This window comes from Scyliorhinus torazame, chromosome 4 (genome assembly GCF_047496885.1).
Source record: "Scyliorhinus torazame isolate Kashiwa2021f chromosome 4, sScyTor2.1, whole genome shotgun sequence".
Taxonomy (NCBI): Eukaryota; Metazoa; Chordata; class Chondrichthyes; order Carcharhiniformes; family Scyliorhinidae; genus Scyliorhinus; species Scyliorhinus torazame.
In genome coordinates this window covers 111,330,370-111,351,433 of record NC_092710.1, presented here as the reverse complement: position 1 = coordinate 111,351,433, position 21,064 = coordinate 111,330,370, and the positions used below count along the sequence as shown (strand labels likewise).

Sequence of the window (21,064 nt, the reverse complement as noted above, 5' to 3'; positions counted from 1 at the left end):
TGACGACAGGTGAAGCAACAGAAATTATGCTCGAAAATTGTATTGAAAAATTGCATTGTTACCTGGAAGTTATAGTTATTATCAAAGCCCTGAGGAAAATTGCCAGTTCGAATTTCTCGCCACTTCTAAATAAAACAAAAATCAATATCAATATTTACAATTGATAATTATTCCTCTATTTTACCTCCCTCAGCCTGTAAATGCTCTCGTGTCCTCTTCCCCCAAACACCTCACCTAAGGGACTATTAATAAATGAGTCTTTATTGTAGGAACTGTAGGGGCACTCATCAGAGGCCAGTCCATCCCCTCATCCCTAAGCCGGAGTGCTGATGCTGTTACTCTGCAAGAGGCCAAGGAATGGAACTAGGAGATGAGCTAGACAAAGTTAGAGCGGGGTACAGTTGCTAGAGACGAGCGGTTAAGCCATTTCTCAGCGACAAGTGATTCCAATCCAAGGATTTGAATCTTGGGGCAGTATCATAGAATTTACAGTGCAGAAGGAGGCCATTTGGCCCATCGAGTCTGCACCGGCCCTTGGAAAAAGCACCCTACCTAAACCCACCGAAATCAGCTGCCCCACTGCCATTTACTGCTCCAGGGAGAGTTAGTTGGTTGGATGAGAGACTTCCGCCCCTCAAAGAACTGATTGACCAGCAGCCCACAGCCCCAGCAGGGCTACCAGGAGCATCTGGCCAGATCCACTGGTGGGGTAACATGCAGTCTCGGTCTGAGTACCAGAAGCCCCTGGACCAGCTAGGGGCAGGGTCTTGTGGCTGTGGTTGGAGGGTAGGCCCCCAGCTGGCGTGGGATGACATTGGAAACGTCAGGGTGGATAGGAAGCACCAATGGAGGGTGTGGGGGGGGGGGGGGGGGGGGGGGGGGGGTCAGACCTTGGTGGGCAGACCTTGCTAGGTGAGGCTTTGAAGAGAAATCCATGAGGGAGGTAGCCACCACCTCCCTCCCCCCACCACTCAGAACCTCAATTGGGGAGATTGAGGGTGGATGGTCTGCCCTATGCCTTGTCAGGCCCTGGAAAATTTCAGATAGGTCAGGGGTAGGTGGGAAGTGGGAAGGCCACCCAGGAAATTCTACAGGCCCTTCCACACCCAGTCTGCAACCCCTGCAGTGGGGGATTGTAGAATTGCACACTTGGTTTTGGGTATAATTTGCCTAATACCTATTGAAGGTATATTCGCCTATGATGGTGTCATACAGGAGGCCATGTACCTCTCTTGAACACACGCCACCAGTTATGTACATCTGTCATCAGTACTTGTGGAGTGGGGATGGGGAGGTGGGAGGGCATCATGTTAGCACTCTGGCCTGGACACCACCATCATTCAGTACTCCCTCTCTTCAGAAAGACCCCACTATTGACCCAGCTATTCATTCCTTGGTCAATGAAAATTTCCGAGCCCCAGGTCTCTCCTGCACTGTTAGGCGCATTGACAGAAGCAATGTTGATTATTAGCTACCACCCTCCACCCCAACATGGAAAAGTGACTGATGTACCTCGGTTTTTTCCATTACGGTCCCAATTTGTATCCACAGAAGCTCAAAGAAAATCAGTCCCAGTGCAAAGATATCAACTTTGTGGTTGTATTTCTCCAGTTTAAGCTGCAGAGAGAGAAAGAGGAGAAGGATGAAAATTGCCCTCTGATAGCTCTCAAATTTCTTCCCTAAATTTCTCTACCACTCAGTCGCACTGAAGTCACTCATAAAAAAACTGCATATGAACTGAGCTTTGGTCCTAATGTGACATTGTGTCATACTCCTGTGAAGCACTCTGGCACATTAAAGGTTGTATTAAACTCAGATACGCGTTTAGTTTCTATCGGATAGCATCATAGCTATTAATTCAATCACTTCCTATGGTAGCCAGTTCTACCTCTCTGAAACGCCTCCCTATTTCCTGGATTTATTGGTTATTACCTTGTATCAAGGGCCCCTGGATTCAGATTTTCCCACAAGTGTAAACATCCAGCCTGACCAACATATTCATAATTTGAAAGCCATTCAGCCCCTCCACCTTTCATGCTGATTTCACTGTGGCCTTAACTCCACTTTCCTGCCTGTCCTCCATAATCCCCGACTGCCAAGAATCAGTCTCACTCAGCCTTAATTATATACGGTGACCCAGCCTCCACTGCTCCATGTGGAAGAGAATACCAAAGATTAACGACTCTCTGAGGGAAGATATTCCTCAGTTCTAAAGGAAAGAGCCCAACCAGTTCAATGTTTCCTAATAGATGTAGGACGCGATCTACCAGCCACATTGCACCCGAACAGGAGCGCAATGCAGCCGGTAGATGTCTCCCGCGGGCTTCCCAACAGCCAGTACACCTCGCGAGAGCTACCCACACGTCATGAGGGGTCGCAATCAGGATCCTGCCCACAAAGGATAGGACCAAGCTTTGCACGCCTAAGTAGGTTTAAACCCGCTTAGGTGTGCTGACCTGGGATCTAGCGGCCTACCCAGGGAGTCCCTAGCCAGGGGCCGTTGAGCACTGGACCAGGCGGAATGGCACCCGGGGTGACGTCCCCTGGTCCATTGGAGGCGCTTGGGTGGTCAAGGACAGGGCAGGGTAGTCCCCTGTCCCTCCTGCTACAATGCGGGCACCTTGACACTGCCACCCTGGCACTGTGAAGATGTCCAGGTGGCACTGCAAAGCCAGCAGGAACACTGCCAGGGTGCCCAGCGAGAAACTCCCCAGAGCCCCAAAAAGTAACTAGGTGTGGTTAGATAGCGGCGCAGAACTCGCCGACAGAACCGGGGAGAAACTCCCAGCCAAACCTGAGTTAGAAACCTTTCCGTTAGATCGCACCCATAATCTTTCAGTCCTGCTACCATCCCTGCAAATCCATCTTTTTACTCCAGTCACTTTTTGCCCTCTTTAACATTTGGAGGCAAGAGCTGAGCACAGTGTTGTTAATGCTGAATGAGAACAGCTCTGAAAAGCAGCTCAAAGCAGCCCTGCTTGACTGGCACCCCTTCCACAAACATTCACTCCCTCCACCACCAACACCATTTAGGAGTCAGCCACATGGCTGTGGATCTAGAGTCACATGTGGGCCAAACCAGGTAAAGAGGGCAGATTTCCCTAAAGGACATTAGTGAACATGGGCGAAATTCTCCCCCAACGGCGCGATGTCCGCCGACTGGCGCCAAAGACGGCGCCAATCAGACGGGCATCGCACCGGTCCAACATTGAGGGGCTAGGCCGACGCGGGAGGGATTTCTGCCCCGCCAGCTGGCGGAAATGGCGTTTGTTGCCCCGCCAGCTGGCGCGGAAATGCGGCGCATGCGCGGGAGCGTCAGCGACCGCTGTCAGTTTCCCGGCGCATGCGCGGGAGCGTCAGCGGCCGCTGTCAGTTTCCCGCGCATGCGCAGTGGGGAGAGTCTCTTCCGCCTCCGCCATGGTGGAGGCCGTAGCGGAGGCGGAAGGGAAAGAGTGCCCCCACGGCACAGGCCCGCCCGTGGATCGGTGGGCCCCGATCGCGGGCCAGGCCACCGTGGGGGGACCCCCCCGGGGTCAGATCGCCCAGCACCCCCCCCCTCCCAGGACCCCGGAGCCCGCCCACGCCGCCTGGTCCCGCCGGTAAATACCAGGTTTGATTTACGCCGGCGGGACAGGCAATTCCTGGGCGGGACTTCGGCCCATCCGGGCCGGAGAATCCAGCGGGGGGTCCCGCCAACTGGCGTGGCCCGATTCCCGCCCCCGCCCAATCTCCGGGAGCGGAGACTTCGGTGGGGGCGGGGGCGGGATTCACGGCGGCCAACGGCCATTCTCCGACCCGGCGAGGGGTCGGAGAATGTCGCCCCACGTTGTTTTTACACAATCGACAATCGTTTCATGGTCACCATTACACTTTTAATTTCAGTATTTTAATTTAATTTATATTCCAATTTCCTTATTAATCTGTTTCTCGACTTTTAGTGATTTATCTCATAGAATCCCTACAATGCAGAAGGAGGCCATTCAGCCCATCGAGTCTGCACCGACCCTTTAAAGAGCATCGTACTGAGGCCCAATCCATCACCCTGGGCGAAATTCTCCCCCAACGGCGGGATGCCCGCCGACTGGCGCCAAAGCCGGCGCAAATCAGACGGGCATCGCGCCGGCAAAAAGGTGCGGAAGTCTCCGCATCTTTGGCGGCCTAGCCCCAACATTGAGGGGCTAGGCCGACGCCGGAGGGATTTCCGCCCCGCCAGCTGGCGGAAATGGCGTTTGTTGCCCCGCCAGCTGGCGCGGAAATGCGGCGCATGCGCGGGAGCGTCAGCGGCCGCTGTCAGTTTCCCCGCGCATGCGCGGGAGCGTCAGCGGCCGCCGAAAGTTTCCCGCGCATGCGCAGTGGGGAGAGTCTCTTCCGCCTCCGCCATGGTGGAGGCCGTAGCGGAGGCGGAAGGGAAAGAGTGCCCCCACGGCACAGGCCCGCCCGCGGATCGGTGGGCCCCGATCGCGGGCCAGGCCACCGTGGGGGCACCCCCCGGGGTCAGATCGCCCCGCGCCCCCCCCCAGGACCCCGGAGCCCGCCCACGCTGCCTGGTCCCGCCGGTAAATACCAGGTTTGATTTACGTCGGCGGGACAGGCAATTCCTGGGCGGGACTTCGGCCCATCCGGGCCGGAGAATCCAGCGGGGGTCCCGCCAACCGGCGCGGCTGGATTCCCGCCCCCGCCCAATCTCCGGGAGCGGAGACTTCGGCGGGGGCGGGATTCACGGCGGCCAACGGCCATTCTCCGACCCGGCGGGGGGGGTCGGAGAATGACGCCCCCTATCCCCATAACCCCCACCTAGGAGCCATTTATAATAATAGTAATCTTTATTGTCACAAGTAGGCTTACATTAACACTGCAATGAAGTTACTGTGAAAAAACCCTGGGCGCGATTCTCTGCTCCCGCGCAGGTTAGGAGAATCGCCTGGGGCGCCATTTTTCGCTGCGACGCCGGTCCGACTCCCTCCCGCGATGCACCCAAGCGGCGGGAACGGCCCCGTTGAGTTCTGCGCGGCGCAGGCCGGAGAATCACCCGGGACACCCAAAATGGCGATTCTCCGCTACACCGGCTATTCTCCGGCCCGGATGGGCCGAGCGGCCTGCCCAAAACGACGGCTTCCCGCCGGCGCCATCCACACCTGGTCGCTGCCGGCGGGAACAGCGCGGAAACGCTGTGGGAGCGGCCTGTGGGGGGGGCGAGGGGGGTTCTTTCACCGGGGTTGCACTCAAAAGTGGTCTGGCCCGCGATCGGTGCCCACCGATCGGCGGGCCGGCCTCTCTGAAGGAGGACCTCCTTTCCTCCGCCGCCCCGCAAGATCCATCCGACATCTTCTTGCGGGGCGGCCTCGGAGAGGATGGCAACCACGCATGCACGGGTGACGCCAGTTAGGCGGCGGTGACGCGGCGCCACTTTTATGCGGTGCCAATGCCCGGCGCGTGCTGACAACGCTGCTTTAGCGACACGCCCCCCCCCCCCCCCCCGAGTTTCTCGCGGCCGTTTCACGCCATCGTGAACCTCAACGGCGTTCACAACGGCGTGGGCACTAAGTCGAGGGAGCGGAAAATCGCGCCCTCCATTCGCCACATTCAGTTCAGGTACACAGAGGGAGAATTCAGAATGTCCAAATTACCTAACAGCACGTCTTTCGGGGCTTGTAGGAGGAAACCGGAGCACCCGGAGGAAACCCACGCAGACACAGGGAGAACGTGCAGACTCCGCACAGACAGTGACCCAAGCCGGAATCAAACCCGGGACCCTGGCGCTGTGAAGCAACAGTGTTAACCACTGTGCTACCGTGCTGCCCTTTAATGTGCAATATACAGCTGGCAAGTTTGTTCAACAGTAACTTTTCAAATTGGATCGAGGATAAATTGAAAATTTGAAATTGAAAAAGAGAAACTGCAGAATCATGAGAAAAGAGGAGGAGATGGGAACTATTCTGTCACTGATCTAGCACAGACATAACGGGCCGAATGGTCAGCTTCTATGCTGCTGTCATTATATGATTTACTTCGATAAAAGTTCCTTGGTGGCGAGGGGCTCAGTCGGTTGTCCTTACCTGCTCTGGACTCATGTATACATGTGTTCCGGTGTTTCTGGTGAGCGAATCCTGATCATCCAGTGTTGTAACAAGGCCAAAGTCACCTATCTTTACGATGCCGCATTCTTTAAGGAAGATATTCGCTGGCTTTTGTTCCACCAAAATAAAGTTTTTTAAGAATTGTGTAATCAATTTTACTGCATTTGAAAACATCACTTAAAAAATAGAAAAGTTCAAACCAGCTGTGATTTCACCCATCACCCTTGACTACCTGGCTGTAGTATTAAGATCATGCTCACTTAGGGGCGGCACATGGCACAGTGGTTAGCACTGCTGTCTACGGTGCTGAGGACCCTGGTTCAAATCCCCGTCCTGGGTTACTGTCCGTGTGGAGTTTGCACATTCTCCCTGTGTCTGCGTGGGTTCCACCCCCACAACCCAAAGATGTGCAGGTTAGGTGGATTGGCCACACTAAATTGCCCCTTAATTAGGAAAAAAAACTGGGTATTCTAAATTTTTTTTAAAAAGTAAATTTAGAGTACCCAATTCATTTTTTCTAATTAAGGGGCAATTTAGCGTGGCCAATCCACCTGCACATCTTTGGGTTGTGGAGGCGAAACCCACGCAAACACGGGGAGAATGTGCAAACTCCACACGGACAGTGACCCAGAGCCGGGATCGAACCCGGTTCCTCTGCGCCGTGAGGCAGCAGTGCTAACCACTGTGCCACCGTGCTGCTCTGGGTACTCTAAATTTTAACAAAAGAAAAAGATCATGCTCACTTGTTCTGGGCGATCAGTAGAGGAGGTCACCTTTCTCTTGAACCTCTCAAACTTTTAAACTATTTCAAGTAGGAACATAGGAACAGGAGTAGGCCTTTCAGCCCCTCAAGCCTGTCCCACCATTCAATGGGATCATGTCTGATCTGTGGCCTTTGGCCCATATCCCCTAATATCATTGCTTAGCAAAAATCTATCTCAGATTTAAAATTATCATCATTATTATCATATTTTTATCAACTATGATCGCTTCTCGGCCTTCTGCCGAACGTTGAGTGTGAGCTCAGGTGTAATGTCTGGACCTGGTATGTCTCTCTTGTGGAGACCATGAATTGGATTCAATTTGAAATGTTTTTTGCAGCAGGCAAGGAGCTGGAGTACGTGGCGATTCCCGCCCCTGCCGACCGGCACGGCGCGATTCCCGCCTCTGCCGAATCTCCGGTGGCGGAGAATTTGGGACACGGCGGGGTCGGGATTCACGCTACCGATCGTCGTCCTCTCTGAAGGAGGACCTCCTTCCTTCCGCGGCCCCGCAAGATCCGTCAGACATCTTCTTGCGGGGCGGACTTAGAGAGGACGGCAACCACGCATGCGCGGGTTGGCACCGGCCAACCCGCGCATGATGCCCGTTATGCGGCGCCGGCCGCATCATCTATTCGGCGCCGCATTTACGCGGGCGACAAGGCCTGGCGCGTGTAGATGAGGCGGCCCCGATCCTAGCCCATTGTCAGGGCCTGAATCGGTCGGGATCGGGGCCGTTTCGCGCCGTCGTGAACCTCGCGGTGTTCACGACGGCGCGGCCACTTCGGCGCGGGAGTGGAGAATCCCGCCCAGGGTCTCAGCAGCTGAAACATGCCCGTCAGTGATAGAGCCAAGACTGTGGGGGATGGACATTAAAAAAAGGCATGTACATGTACAGAGAGATGTGACCACAATTTATTAAACAGAAAGTAACTTGTGTTTAACTGAGTGTATGAGTGCGACAATCTCATTGGTCTGACCTTCAGATCCCGATGAATCATTCTGTTCTGATGAATGTAGACAACTCCATCCAATAATTGACTGAATATGGACAAAGCAACTTCCTTCTGGTCAGGTTTACTATTGGCAAGATCCGTCACCCATTCTTTCAAATTCTTCTCATACAATTCCATTTGAATAAACAGGGACTGCTCGATTCGGTCACTGCTTACTTTAAAACTTAAAAGGAAACATTATTAAAATAGATTTTAAAGATATGAATAATTTTTAAAATGTTCACTTTCCAAATAGGTTGTTTTAAGAAAGAACTTAAATTTGTAAGATACCACATCATGTCCCAAAGCCAGTGAGTTACCTTTTGGGAAATTTGATACGGTGCCACATGAAAGGTTACTGCACACAATAAAAGCCCATGGTGCAGGGAGTATCATATTGGCATGGATTGAAGATTGGCTAAGTAAGAGGAAAGAGAGAGTTGGCATAAATGGGTCTTTTTCTGGTTGACAGGATGTGACGAGTGGTGAGCCACAGGGATCAGTTATGGGGCCTCAACTTTTTACAATTTAGGTAAATGATTTGAATGAAGGGATTGAAGGTATATTACTAAATTTGCTGAAGACACAAAAATAGGTAAGAAAGTAAATTGTGACAAGGGCATAAGGAGGCTACAAAATGAGTTAAATGAGCGGGCAAAAATTTGGCATAGTATAATGTGGGCAAATTTTGACAGGAAGAATAAAAGAGAAGCTCATTATCTAAATGGTGAAAGATTACAGAGCTCTGAGATGCAGAGGGAGCTGAGATCACAAAAGGCTAGTATGCAGATACAGCAAGTAATTAGGAAAGCTAATAGAACATTATTGTTTGTGAGGGATATTGATTACAAAAGTTGTACAGGGCATTGGTGTTCTTGATTAATAAGTCGATTTCTTGATTAATAAGGGGTTATGGGGAGAAGGCAGAAGAATGGGGATGAGAAACCCCATGATTGAATGGTGGAGCAGACCTGATGGGCCGAGTGGCCTAATTCTGCTCCTATATCCTATGGTCTTAAAGGGACAAAAACAGAGTCCCATTTTGAGTGCCATTAGTGAGGTGTTTCTCGGCGCCTGCAGCTCTGAGAACGGCATCGCTATTTACCAGGACTCAGCCATTATTTTTGGCCTTGTTGAGGAGTACCCCGCCAAGGCCACGCTTACTCATTTCCTGCACTGGCAAGCTCAACTGCGAATAAATACCAAGGAAGCTAGGAGCGATGTTAAATCAGCCTTTAAGATTCTTAATTGAGATTGTATAAACCCCAAACCCGCTTTCCAATTTGCTCATGCATCGTTAACACACTGTTATTTTCCAGCAAGATCTGGCCCATTAAGTCCAGTTTTGGGTGTCTTACTTTAGGAGGGATGTCAAGGTCTTACATAGAACATAGAACAATACAGCGCAGTACAGGCCCTTCGGCCCACGATGTTGCACCGAAACAAAAGCCATCCAACCTACACTATGCCATTATCATCCATATGTTTATCCAATAAACTTTTAAATGCCCTCAATGTTGGCGAGTTCACTACTGTAGCAGGTAGGGCATTCCATGGCCTCACTACTCTTTGCGTGAAGAACCTACCTCTGACCTCTGTCCTATATCTATTACCCCTCAGTTTAAAGTTATGTCCCCTCGTGCCAGCCATATCCATCCGCGGGAGAAGGCTCTCACTGTCCACCCTATCCAACCCCCTGATCATTTTGTATGCCTCTATTAAGTCTCCTCTTAACCTTCTTCTCTCCAACGAAAACAACCTCAAGTCCATCAGCCTTTCCTCGTAAGATTTTCCCTCCATACCAGGCAACATCCTGGTAAATCTCCTCTGCACCCGCTCCAAAGCCTCCACGTCCTTCCTATAATGCGGTGACCAGAACTGTACGCAATACTCCAAATGCGGCCGTACCAGAGTTCTGTACAGCTGCAACATGACCTCCCGACTCCGGAACTCAATCCCTCTACCAATAAAGGCCAACACTCCATAGGCCTTCTTCACAACCCTATCAACCTGGGTGGCAACTTTCAGGGATCTATGTACATGGACACCTAGATCCCTCTGCTCATCCACACTTTCAAGAACTTTACCATTAGCCAAATATTCCGCATTCCTGTCATTCCTTCCAAAGTGAATCACCTCACACTTCTCTACATTAAACTCCATTTGCCACCTCTCGGCCCAGCTCTGCAGCTTATCTATATCCCTCTGTAATCTGCTACATCCTTCCACACTATCGACAACACCACCGACTTTAGTATCGTCTGCAAATTTACTCACCCACCCTTCTGCGCCTTCCTCTAGGTCATTGATAAAAATGACAAACAGCAACGGCCCCAGAACAGATCCTTGTGGTACTCCACTTGTGACTGTACTCCATTCTGAACATTTCCCATCAACCACCACCCTCTGTCTTCTTTCAGCTAGCCAATTTCTGATCCACATCTCTAAATCACCCTCAATCCCCAGCCTCCGTATTTTTTGCAATAGCCTACCGTGGGGAACCTTATCAAACGCTTTGCTGAAATCCATATACACCACATCAACTGCTCTACCCTCGTCTACCTGTTCAGTCACCTTCTCAAAGAACTCAATAAGGTTTGTGAGGCATGACCTACCCTTCACAAAGCCATGCTGACTATCCCTGATCATATTATTCCTATCTAGATGATTATAAATTTTGTCTCTTATAATCCCCTCCAAGACTTTACCCACTACAGACGTGAGGCTCACCGGCCTATAGTTGCCGGGGTTGTCTCTGCTCCCCTTTTTGAACAAAGGGACCACATTTGCTGTCCTCCAGTCCTCTGGCACTATTCCTGTAGCCAATGATGACATAAAAATCAAAGCCAAAGGTCCAGCAATCTCTTCCCTGGCCTCCCATAGAATCCTAGGATAAATCCCATCAGGTCCCGGGGACTTATCTATTTTCAGCCTGTCCAGAATTGCCAACACCTCTTCCCTACGTACCTCAATGCCATCTATTCTATTAGCCTGGGGCTCAGCATTCTCATCCACAACATTATCTTTTTCCTGAGTGAATACTGACGAAAAATATTCATTTAGTATCTCGCCTATCTCTTCAGACTCCACACACAATTTCCCATCCCTGTCCTTGACTGGTCCTACTCTTTCCCTAGTCATTCGCTTATTCCTGACATACCTATAGAAAGCTTTTGGGTTTTCCTTGATCCTTTCTGCCAAATACTTCTCATGTCCCCTCCTTGCTCGTCTTAGCTCTCTCTTTAGATCCTTCCTCGCTACCTTGTAACTATCCATCGCCCCAACCGAAACTTCACACTTCATCTTCACATAGGCCTCCTTCTTCCTCTTAACAAGAGATTCCACTTCCTTGGTAAACCACGGTTCCCTCGCTCGACGCCTTCCTCCCTGTCTGACCGGTACATACTTATCAAGAACACGCAGTAGCTGATCCTTGAACAAGCCCCACTTATCCAGTGTGCCCAACACTTGCAGCCTACTTCTCCACCTTATCCCCCCCAAGTCACGTCTAATGGCATCATAATTGCCCTTCCCCCAGCTATAACTCTTGCCCTGCGGTGTATACTTATCCCTTTCCATCATTAACAGTAAACGTCACCGAATTGTGGTCACTGTCCCCAAAGTGCTCTCCTACCTCCAAATCCAACACCTGGCCTGGTTCATTACCCAAAACCAAATCCAACGTGGCCTCGCCTCTTGTTGGCCTGTCAACATATTGTTTCAGGAAACCCTCCTGCACACACTGTACAAAAAACGACCCATCTATTGTACTCGAACTATATCTTTTCCAGTCAATATTTGGAAAGTTAAAGTCTCCCATAATAACTACCCTGTTACTTTCGCTCATTTCCAGAATCATCTTCGCCATCCTTTCCTCTACATCCCTAGAACTATTAGGAGGCCTATAAAAAACTCCCAACAGGGTGACCTCTCCTTTCCTGTTTCTAACTTCAGCCCATACTACCTCGGAAGAAGAGTCCCCATCTAGCATCCTCTCCGCCACCGTAATACTGCTCTTGACTAGTAGCGCCACACCTCCCCCTCTTTTGCCTCCTTCTCTGAGCTTACTAAAACACCTAAACCCCGGAACCTGCAACATCCATTCCTGTCCCTGCTCTATCCATGTCTCCGAAATGGCCACAACATCGAAGTCCCAGGTACCAACCCACGCTGCCAGTTCCCCTACCTTGTTTCGTATACTCCTGGCATTGAAGTAGACACACTTCAAACCACCTACCTGAACACTGGCCCCCTCCTGCGATGTCAAATCTGTGCTCCTGACCTCTATACTCTCATTCTCCCTTTCCCTAAAACTACAATCCAGGTTCCCATGCCCCTGCTGCATTAGTTTAAACCCCCCCAAAGAGCACTAACAAATCTCCCCCCCAGTCTTGGCGAGGAGGGGACAGGAACTGGCATCAGCGATTTGTTTTGGTTATGAAGAAAGACTAGAGAAACTGGGGTACTTTTCATTTGAAAAAGGTTAAGAATGAGATCAAATAGAGGGATTCAACATTATTGGGCATTTTGAGAGGGTAAATCAGGATAAACTGCTTCCACTGTTGGGCATCACTAGAGGGAATATAATCAAGACCCTCATCAAAAAAATGAAGGGAGAAGTAACATTTCCTTATGCAGAAGGTGGTTGGGGCATGAATGCCCTACCAGAAATAGGAAGTGAGTGGGCTACAGAATCTGTGAGAAGACTTTGAACGGGGTGCATAAGTGTATAAAAGGGACATAATTAAAAGAATGCAGAGGAACAACAAGGGATAGGTACTGGGACGCTGCTTCAGACAGACAGAGTGAGTAGGTCTTTTGTGCTGTAAAATTCTATGAGTAAATGCTGACTATACGTCAAGAGTTTACTTTAGTGATGAAGGGTGGTTGGAAAGGTTTGGATTGTTCTCCTTGGAGCACAGAGGTTTAAGAGGTGACCTCATTGCACTTTTCAGTAGAGGTTATTCATGAAGGCCCCGCCTTCTCAACCCTGCCCCTTGCCTGAGGTGTGGTGATCCTCAGTTTAAACCACCACCAGTCAGCTCTCTCCCTCAAAGGTCAAAGCAGCCTATGGTCACCTGGGACTATGCTGACTTTAACTTTTACCTTACAAGAGGGTTTGGTCGAGTACATAGAGAAAACATATTCCCTCATGTCAGAGGGCACAAATGTAAAAGTAATCCCAAAAAAATTCAGAGTGGAGATGAGGGGCTAACTCAGTGACAGTGCAGCTCTCCCTCAGTACTGACCCTCTGACAGTGCAGCTCTCCCTCAGTACTGACCCTCTGACAGTGCAGCTCTCCCTCAGTACTGACCCTCTGACAGTGCAGCACTCCCTCAGTACTGACCCTCTGACAGTGCAGCACTCCCTCAGTACTGACCCTCTGACAGTGCAGCTCTCCCTCAGTACTGACCCTCTGACAGTGCAGCTCTCCCTCAGTACTGACCGTCTGACAGTGCAGCACTCCCTCAGTACTGACCCTCTGACAGTGCAGCTCTCCCTCAGTACTGACCCTCTGACAGTGCAGCTCTCCCTCAGTACTGACCGTCTGACAGTGCAGCACACCCTCAGTTCTGACCCTCTGACAGTGCAGCACTCCCTCAGTATTGACCCTCTGACAGTGCAGCACTCCCTCACTACTGACCCTCTGACAGTGCAGCACTCCCTCAGTACTGACCCTCTGACAGTGCAGCACTCCCTCTGTACAGACCCTCTGACAGTGCAGCACACCCTCAGTACTGACCCTCTGACAGTGCAGCACTCCCTCAGTACTGACCCTCTGACAGTGCAGCACTCCCTCTGTACAGACCCTCTGACAGTGCAGCACTACCTCAGTACTGACCCTGACAGTGCAGCACTCCCTCAGTACTGACCCTCTGACAGTGCAGCACTCCCTCTGTACAGACCCTCTGACAGTGCAGCACTACCTCAGTACTGACCCTGACAGTGCAGCACTCCCTCAGTACTGCCCCTCTGACAGTGCAGCTCTCCCTCAGTACTGACCCTCTGACAGTGCAGCACTCCCTCAGTACTGCCCCTCTGACATGCAGCACTCCCTCAGTACTGACCCTCTGACAGTGCAGCACTCCCTCAGTACTGACCCTCTGACAGTGCAGCTCTCCCTCAGTACTGACCCTCTGACAGTGCAGCACTCCCTCAGTACTGTTCCTCTGACAGTGCAGCACTCCAACAATACTGTGTTGGATAATCAGCTGAAAGTTTGCTCTTAAGTCTCTGGGGTGAAATTCTCCGGAAACGGCGCGATGTCTACCGACTGGCGCCCAAAACGGCGCAAATCAGACGGGCATCGCGCCGCCCCAAAGGTGCGGAATGCTCCGCATCTTTGGGGGCCGAGCCCCAACCTAAGGGGCTAGGTCAACGCCGGACGAATTTCCGCACCGCCAGGTGGCGGAAAAGGCCTTTGGTGCCCCGCCAGCTGGCGCGGAAATTACATCTCCGGGCGGCGCATGCGAGGGAGCGTCAGCGGCCGCTGACAGCATTCCCGCGCATGCGCAGTGGAGGGAGTCTCTTCTGCCTCCGCCATGGTGGAGACCGTGGCGGAGGCGGAAGGGAAAGAGTGCCCCCACGGCACAGACCCGCCCGCGGATCGGTGGGCCCCGATCGCGGGCCAGGCCACCATGGGGACACCCCCCCCGGGGCCAGATCGCCCCGCGCCCCCCCTAGGAACCCGGAGCCCGCCCGCGCCGCCTTGTCCCGCCGGTAAGGTAGGTGGTTTAATCTACGCCGGCGGGACAGGCATTTTAGCGGCGGATCTTCGGCCCATCCGGGCCGGAGAATCGAGCCGGGGGGGGGGGCCCGCCAACCGGCGCGGCACGATTCCCGCCCCCGCCGAATCTCCCGTGCCGGAGACTTCGGCAACCGGCGGGGCGGGATTCACGCCAGCCCCCGGCGATTCTCCGACCCGGCGGGGGGTCGGAGAATCTCGCCCCTGGTGTGTGACTTGAACGCTTCTCCTTCTGACTGATATTTGAGATGTTAATGCACTCATTAAGGCTTTGAAACTGATGGCATCTTCCCCTGAAGACAATAAAACAGAAACAGCAGGTTTGAAATATTCTTTTGAGTCACCTTTTCCCAATCCAGGCGTGATGATATCGCACAATGTTTTTATGTTCCATCTTTGCCAAGGACTGAGCCTCGCGTGTTGTTTTTCTAAATTGATGAAAATAAAATTAACATGTAAGAATAATAGAAATGTTGCTGCACAGGTCATTTGGGTCATTAAGTCTGTGTCAAAGGAGACTTCCGGTGGGGACCATGGAGTAGGAGGTCGCATATTTGGTAGCTCCCGCTTGTGATGAAACTTTTGGAACTTTTCTTCCGTTTTTTTCGTAATTTTACTTGATAAATCGGTAAAGAGTGAGACAGTGAGGAGAAATCCACCACCAGTGTATGGAACATTGAACTAGAAGTGGCCGTGTAAGGAGACATAGTCAAGCAAGGAAGACGCGTGCAGAGCCGACAGTGCAGGAAAGCATGGCGGAGGTGCAGGATCCTGGGGTGGTGGCAAAGTGGTCGATGGTACAGCTGGTGAAGTTCTTTGAGGAAAGCTTCGCCAAACTAAAGAAAGATACGCTGGACCCGATTAAGGCATCGATTGATCGGTTGGAACAGGGTCTAGAAACCCACAGACGGGCGATTCAGAAGGTGGAGGAAAAGGTGTCCGAGCACTATCTAACCGCTTTGGAGCTCGAGGTGGGGCTGATGAAGGACCACCAGAAAAGGTTGCAGGAGAAGCTGGAGGACTTGGAGAACAGGCCCAGGAGACAGAACCTGAGGATCATCGGCCTCCCTGAGGGCAGTGAGGGATCGGACACGAGAGCATAGCAAGTATGCTGGAAAAGTTGATGGGAGATGGGGCATTTACGCGATCCTTGGAAGTGGGCAGAGTGCATAGAGCTCTTGCAAGGAAGCCGCAAGCGAATGGACCGCCGAGGGCAATGATGGGGCGAATGCACTGGTTTCTGGACAAGGAACAGATTTTGCGGTGGGCCAGGCAGGTACGGAGCTGCAAGTGGGAGAACTGTGTGTTGTACATCTATCAGGACCTGGGCGCGGAACTGGCCAGAAGGCGAGCCAGATTTAGTAGGGCAAAATCGGCCCTCTTCAAGAAGGGGGTAAGGTTCGTGATGTTGTATCCAGCGTGTCTTCGGGTCACGTTTGAGGGCCAGGAATTTTATTTTGAATCACCGGACGAGGTGATGAATTTTATCAAGGACAGAAGGCGTGCGGGGGATTAAGATCACTGAACCTTGGGGGAGGGCATGCGGTGGCGATTTGGTCAAAATCACTTGTGTTGTTTCGAATATGCAGTGCTCTCTGTAACAAGGGGTTATTTTTGATCGCCCCTTCCTTTTTACTTTGGTTTTCGTTGTGATAAGATGTTTGAGCAGCTGCTCAGAAATGCAAAATTAACTCTGTTCCATTGGAAGTTGGGTGGAGGGATTTTTTCTGCTGTTTGTTTACTGTGGTCTGTGATGCTTTGAATATGTATGTCCAAGCAGGGGGGGGGGGAGGAGGGAGAACAATGGGGAAATAGGATGCCTGGTGCCAACTAGGCTTGCGTGTTCGCGCATCTGAGGGGATTGAAGGTGGACGAGACCATGTTACAAGAGACACACCTAAAGGTTATAGACCAGACCAGATTGAAGAAGGGGTGGGTCAGCCAGGTATTCCATTCAGGGATGGAATTTCAGACCGGGGGGTGGCAATCCTGATTAACAAACGGGTGGCATTTGAGGCAGGTAGAATGATGGCAGACGCGGGGAGCAAGTACATTATGGTGAGTGGGAAGCTTGAGGGGATGCGGGTGGTACTCATGAATGTATATGCATCAAACTGGGATGATGTGGAATTTATGAGGCGGGTGTTAGGTAAGATCCCGGATCTAGAGTCACATAATCTGATCATGGGGGGAGATTTCAATACAGTCATTGATCCAGGATTGGACAGGTCAAAATCTAGGACAGTGAGGGTGCCAGCCGTAGAGAAGGAATTAAAGGGTTTTATGGAGCAGATGGGGGGGGGGTAGACCCATGGAGGTCGGATGGCCAAGATTGAAGGAGTTGTTTTCTTTCTCCCATGTCCACAAAGTATATTCTCGGATCTACTTTTTTATCCTGAGCAGGACTCTAATACCGGGGGTGGTGGATACTGAGTTCTCGGCAATCACGGTGTCGGATCATGCCCCATATTGGGTGGATCTACGGGTCAGTATGAAGAGAGGGCAGCGACCGTCATGGAGACTGGATGTGGGACTATAAGCAGATGAGGGGTTGTGTGGGCGGGTGAGCAAATCCATCCAGAACTATTTGGAAATAAAAGATGCGGGGGAAGTCTCGGCAGCAACGGTGTGGGAAGCTCTGAAGGCAGTGGTTAGGGGGGAATTCATCTCGATAAGGGCCCACAGAGAAAAGGTGGAACGAGCAGAGAGGGATAGGTTGGTAGGGGAGATACTCCAGGTGGACAGGAGATATTCGGAAGCCCCGGACGCGGGGTTACTGAAGGAGCGGCGGAGGTTACAGGTGGAGTTTGGGCTGTTATCTACAGGGAATGCGGTGGAACAGCTGAGGAAGGCAAGGGGAGTTGTGTAGGAGTAGGGGGAAAAGGCCAGTAGAATGCTAGTACACCAGCTGAGGAAAAGGGAGGCGGCCAGGGAGCTAGGGAGAGTAAAGGACAGAGGTAGACCCAGTGGGGGTGAATGAGGTATTTAAGGACTTTTATAGCAAGTTATATGAGTCGGAACCCCTGGCTGGTATGGAGGGGATGAGGCAGTTCCTGGACCAGCTGAGGTTCCTGAGGGTGGAGGAAGAACTGGTGGAAGGGTGGGAGCCCCAATTGAAATTGAGGAAATAATGGAGCGACTGGAGGTCGTGCAGTCGTGCAAGGCCCTGGGGCCGGACGGCTACCCGGTGGAATTCTACAAGACGTTCTCGGGGATATTGGGCCCACTGCTGGTGAGGACATTTAATGAGGCAAGGGAGAGGGGAGTCCTCCCCCCAACAATTTTGGAGGCTTCGATCTCATTGATTCTGAAACGGGAGAAGGACCCTGAGCTGTGCGGGTCTTCCAGGCTGATTTCCCTACTGAATGTGGACGCCAAACTGCTGGCTAAGATATTGGCCACAAGGATAGAGGATTGTATCCCGGGGGTGATAGGGGAAGATCAGACGGGGTTTGTAAAGGGCAGGCAACTCACAGCCAATGTTAGAAGGCTCTTAAAAGTTATCATGATGCCCTCAGAGGGAGGGGAGGTGGTGGTTGTGATGGATGGGGAGAAGGCTTTTGATCGGGTGGAGTGGAATTACCTGTGGGAGGTGCTGGGAAAGTTTGGGTTTGGTGAGGGCTTCATTGATTGGGTGCGGTTGCTGTATCAGCACCAGTAGTGGGTGTGCGTACGAACCGGCTGAGGTTGGGGTATTTTAAACTACACCGAGGGACAAGACAAGGGTGCCCCCTCCCCCCGCTGTTGTTTGCTCTGGCCATAGAGCCGTTGGCTATGGCGTTAAGAGCTTCCAGGAACTGGAAAGCGGTTGGTCCGGGGAGGGGGGGGGGGAAGCATCGGGTTTCGTCTTACGCGGATGACCTGCTCCTGTACATTTCGGACCTGTTATAGGGGAAGGGGGAAATTATGTGGATCTTAGGGGAATTTGGCAGGTTCTCAGGGTATAAATTGAATATGGGGAAAAGTGAGATGTTCGCGATCCAGGAGGGGAGACTGGGAGAGCTGCCGTTTAGATTGGTAGGATGAGCTTTCGCTATTTGGGAATCCAGTGGGCCCGGGAATGGAAGGCACTGCACAAGTTAAACCTATCCCGGCTGATAGAACAATTGGAAGGGGACTTTAAGAGATGGTACATGCTCCCGCTAACACTGGCGGGGAGGGTACAGACCGTGAAAATGACGGTCCTCCCCAGATTTCTATTTGTCTTTTAGTGTCTCCCCATCTTTATCCCTAAGGCCTTTTTTAAACGGGTGAAACCCCGCGAGTGAAGAAAGTGTTGCTGGAGCGCAATCGGGGGGAGGGTGGGCTGGCGCTGCCGAACTTTTGTAACTACTACTGGGCGGCTAATGTAGCCATGATCAGGAGGGGGGGGGGGGGGGGGGGTGTCGGTCGGTGTGGGAGTGAGTAGAGGCGGATCGTGTAAGAACACAAGTTTGGGAGCATTGGTAACGGCACCTCTGCCATTCTCGCCAGCCCAATACTCCACAAGCCCGGTGGTAGTGGCGGCTCTGAGAGTCTGGGGGCAGTGGAGGAGATATAGGAGAACGGAGGGAGCATCGGTCTGGGCCCCGATTTACAACAACCATTGGTCTGTGTCAGGAAGGCTGGATGGAGGGTTTCGGAGATGGCAGAGAGTAGGAATTGAGAGGATGGGCGTTCTATTTTTAGACGGGAGCTTCCCTAGCTTGAAGGATTTGGAGGATAAATTTGAACTGCCAGCAGGGAATGGGATTTTCTAAGAAGGCAGGTTCCGACCTTCCCGCTCCTGCCACCACAGGGAAACAGGAAAGGGTCGTTGCAAGAACATGGGTGGGAGAGGGGAAGGTATCAGATATCTACCAAGAACTTATGGAGTCGGAGGAAACTCAGACAGAGGAACTAAAGGGCAAGTGGGAAGACAAGCTGGGAGGAGAGATAGAGGCGGGTCTGTGGGCAGATGCCTTAAGCAGGGTTAATACCTCCTCATCATGTGCCAGGCTCAGCCTGATACAATTTAAGGTAGTCCACCGGGCATACATGACAGTGGCCCGGATGAGCAAGTTTTTTCGGGTAGAGGACAGGTGCGTGAGGTGCGCGGGAAGCCCAGCCAATCATGTCCACATGTTTTGGGCATGCCCGAAGCTTAGAGGGTTTTGGCAGGGTTTCGCTAAGGCAATGTCCACAGTGCTAAAAACACGGCTGGTGCCGAGTCCAGAGGGAACGATCTTTGGAGTGTCGGAAGATCCGGGAGTTCAGGGGGCGAAAGAGGCTGACGTCCTGGCCTTTGCTTCCCTGGTAGCCCGGAGACGGATCTTATTAATGTGGAGGGACTCGAAGCCCCAGAGTGCAGAGACCTGGGTTTGTGACATGGCTGGGTTTCTCAGTCTCGAGAAAATAAAGTTTGCCTTGAGAGGGTCAATGTGAGGGTTCACCCGGAGGTGGCAGCCGTTCGTCAACTTTCTCGGGGAAAATTAAAATGTCAGCAGAGGCAGATATCTAGGGGGGGGGGGGGGGAGTTTAGGCTATTGTTTCGTTGTTGGGGATGCAAAGAATGTGATAGGGATGGAAATGTTTTATGTACCATGTTTATGTTGCTGTTATTGTTATTATTATAAAAACTACAAATACCCAAATAAAATGGTTTTTTTTAAAGTTTGTGTCAGAGTTTATATAAGACACCAAGCTGGAGCCCATTCCTCACCCACTATTCTATCTGCATCTGTCTAGTTCCCTTTGAGAAGAATTCATACATTCTGGGTCAGCAATGGTGTGACAGAGAATTCCCTGTCCTAGCACCTTCTGCACAAAGATATCTTTCCTGTCTCCCCCTCGAATTCTTTGTTCTGATTACCTGCACAGATGTGCTCTTGTTACTGTCTCGCTGACCAGCCAAAACAACCCAGCACTTATTAGAACTCTTCATAACATTGCAGTCCTCAGTCTATTCTTAACTGTTCTTCATAGCTGTATAGGGGTGGCACGGTAGCGCAGTAGGGAGGGGGGGGGGAAGAGCATGGTAGCACAGTGGTTAGCACAGTTGCTTCTCAGCACCAGGGTCCCGGGTTCGATTCCCGGCTTGGGTCACTGTCTGTGCAGAGTCTGCACATTCTCCCCGTGTCTGCGTGGGGGTGCTCCGGTTTCCTCCCTCAAGTCCCGATAGAAATGCTGTTGGGTGAATTGGACATTCTGAATTCTCCCTCTGTGTACCCAAACAGGTGCCGTAGTGTGGCGACGAGGGGATTAACTTTATTGCAGTGTTAATGTAAGCCTACTTGTCACAATAATAAAGATTATATTATATTATATAGTGTTATTGGTATAATTTGGAATTCTTCTAAGCAATTATACACTCAATGTTTTCAGCTTCTATATTCCAGCTCATATCCCATTTACAGTGTCTGACTTCTCTTTTTCAAAGACAGCTAACATGCTTAACCACTCCTCCCACCCAGGACATTTTGGAAAGCCAATTGGAATCATAGAGTACAGGAGGCCATTCAGCCCAT

The 21,064-nt window shown here is 51.5% G+C and overlaps 1 protein-coding gene across 2 annotated transcripts in view; it reads right to left on the bottom strand.

Annotated features, from left to right (window-relative positions):
• The window catches only part of LOC140410418 (interferon-induced, double-stranded RNA-activated protein kinase-like), a 179,348-nt gene that overhangs the window by 10,415 nt on the left and 147,869 nt on the right, over positions 1-21,064 (bottom strand). For both annotated transcript variants that reach the window (XM_072498487.1, XM_072498488.1), the window contains 5 exons: positions 14,924-15,007; positions 7,819-8,017; positions 6,057-6,185; positions 1,513-1,617; positions 63-125 (listed from right to left, as the gene is read on the bottom strand). In XM_072498487.1, the coding sequence (XP_072354588.1) occupies positions 63-125; positions 1,513-1,617; positions 6,057-6,185; positions 7,819-8,017; positions 14,924-15,007 (580 nt within the window). The remainder of the gene's footprint in view (positions 1-62; positions 126-1,512; positions 1,618-6,056; positions 6,186-7,818; positions 8,018-14,923; positions 15,008-21,064) is intronic.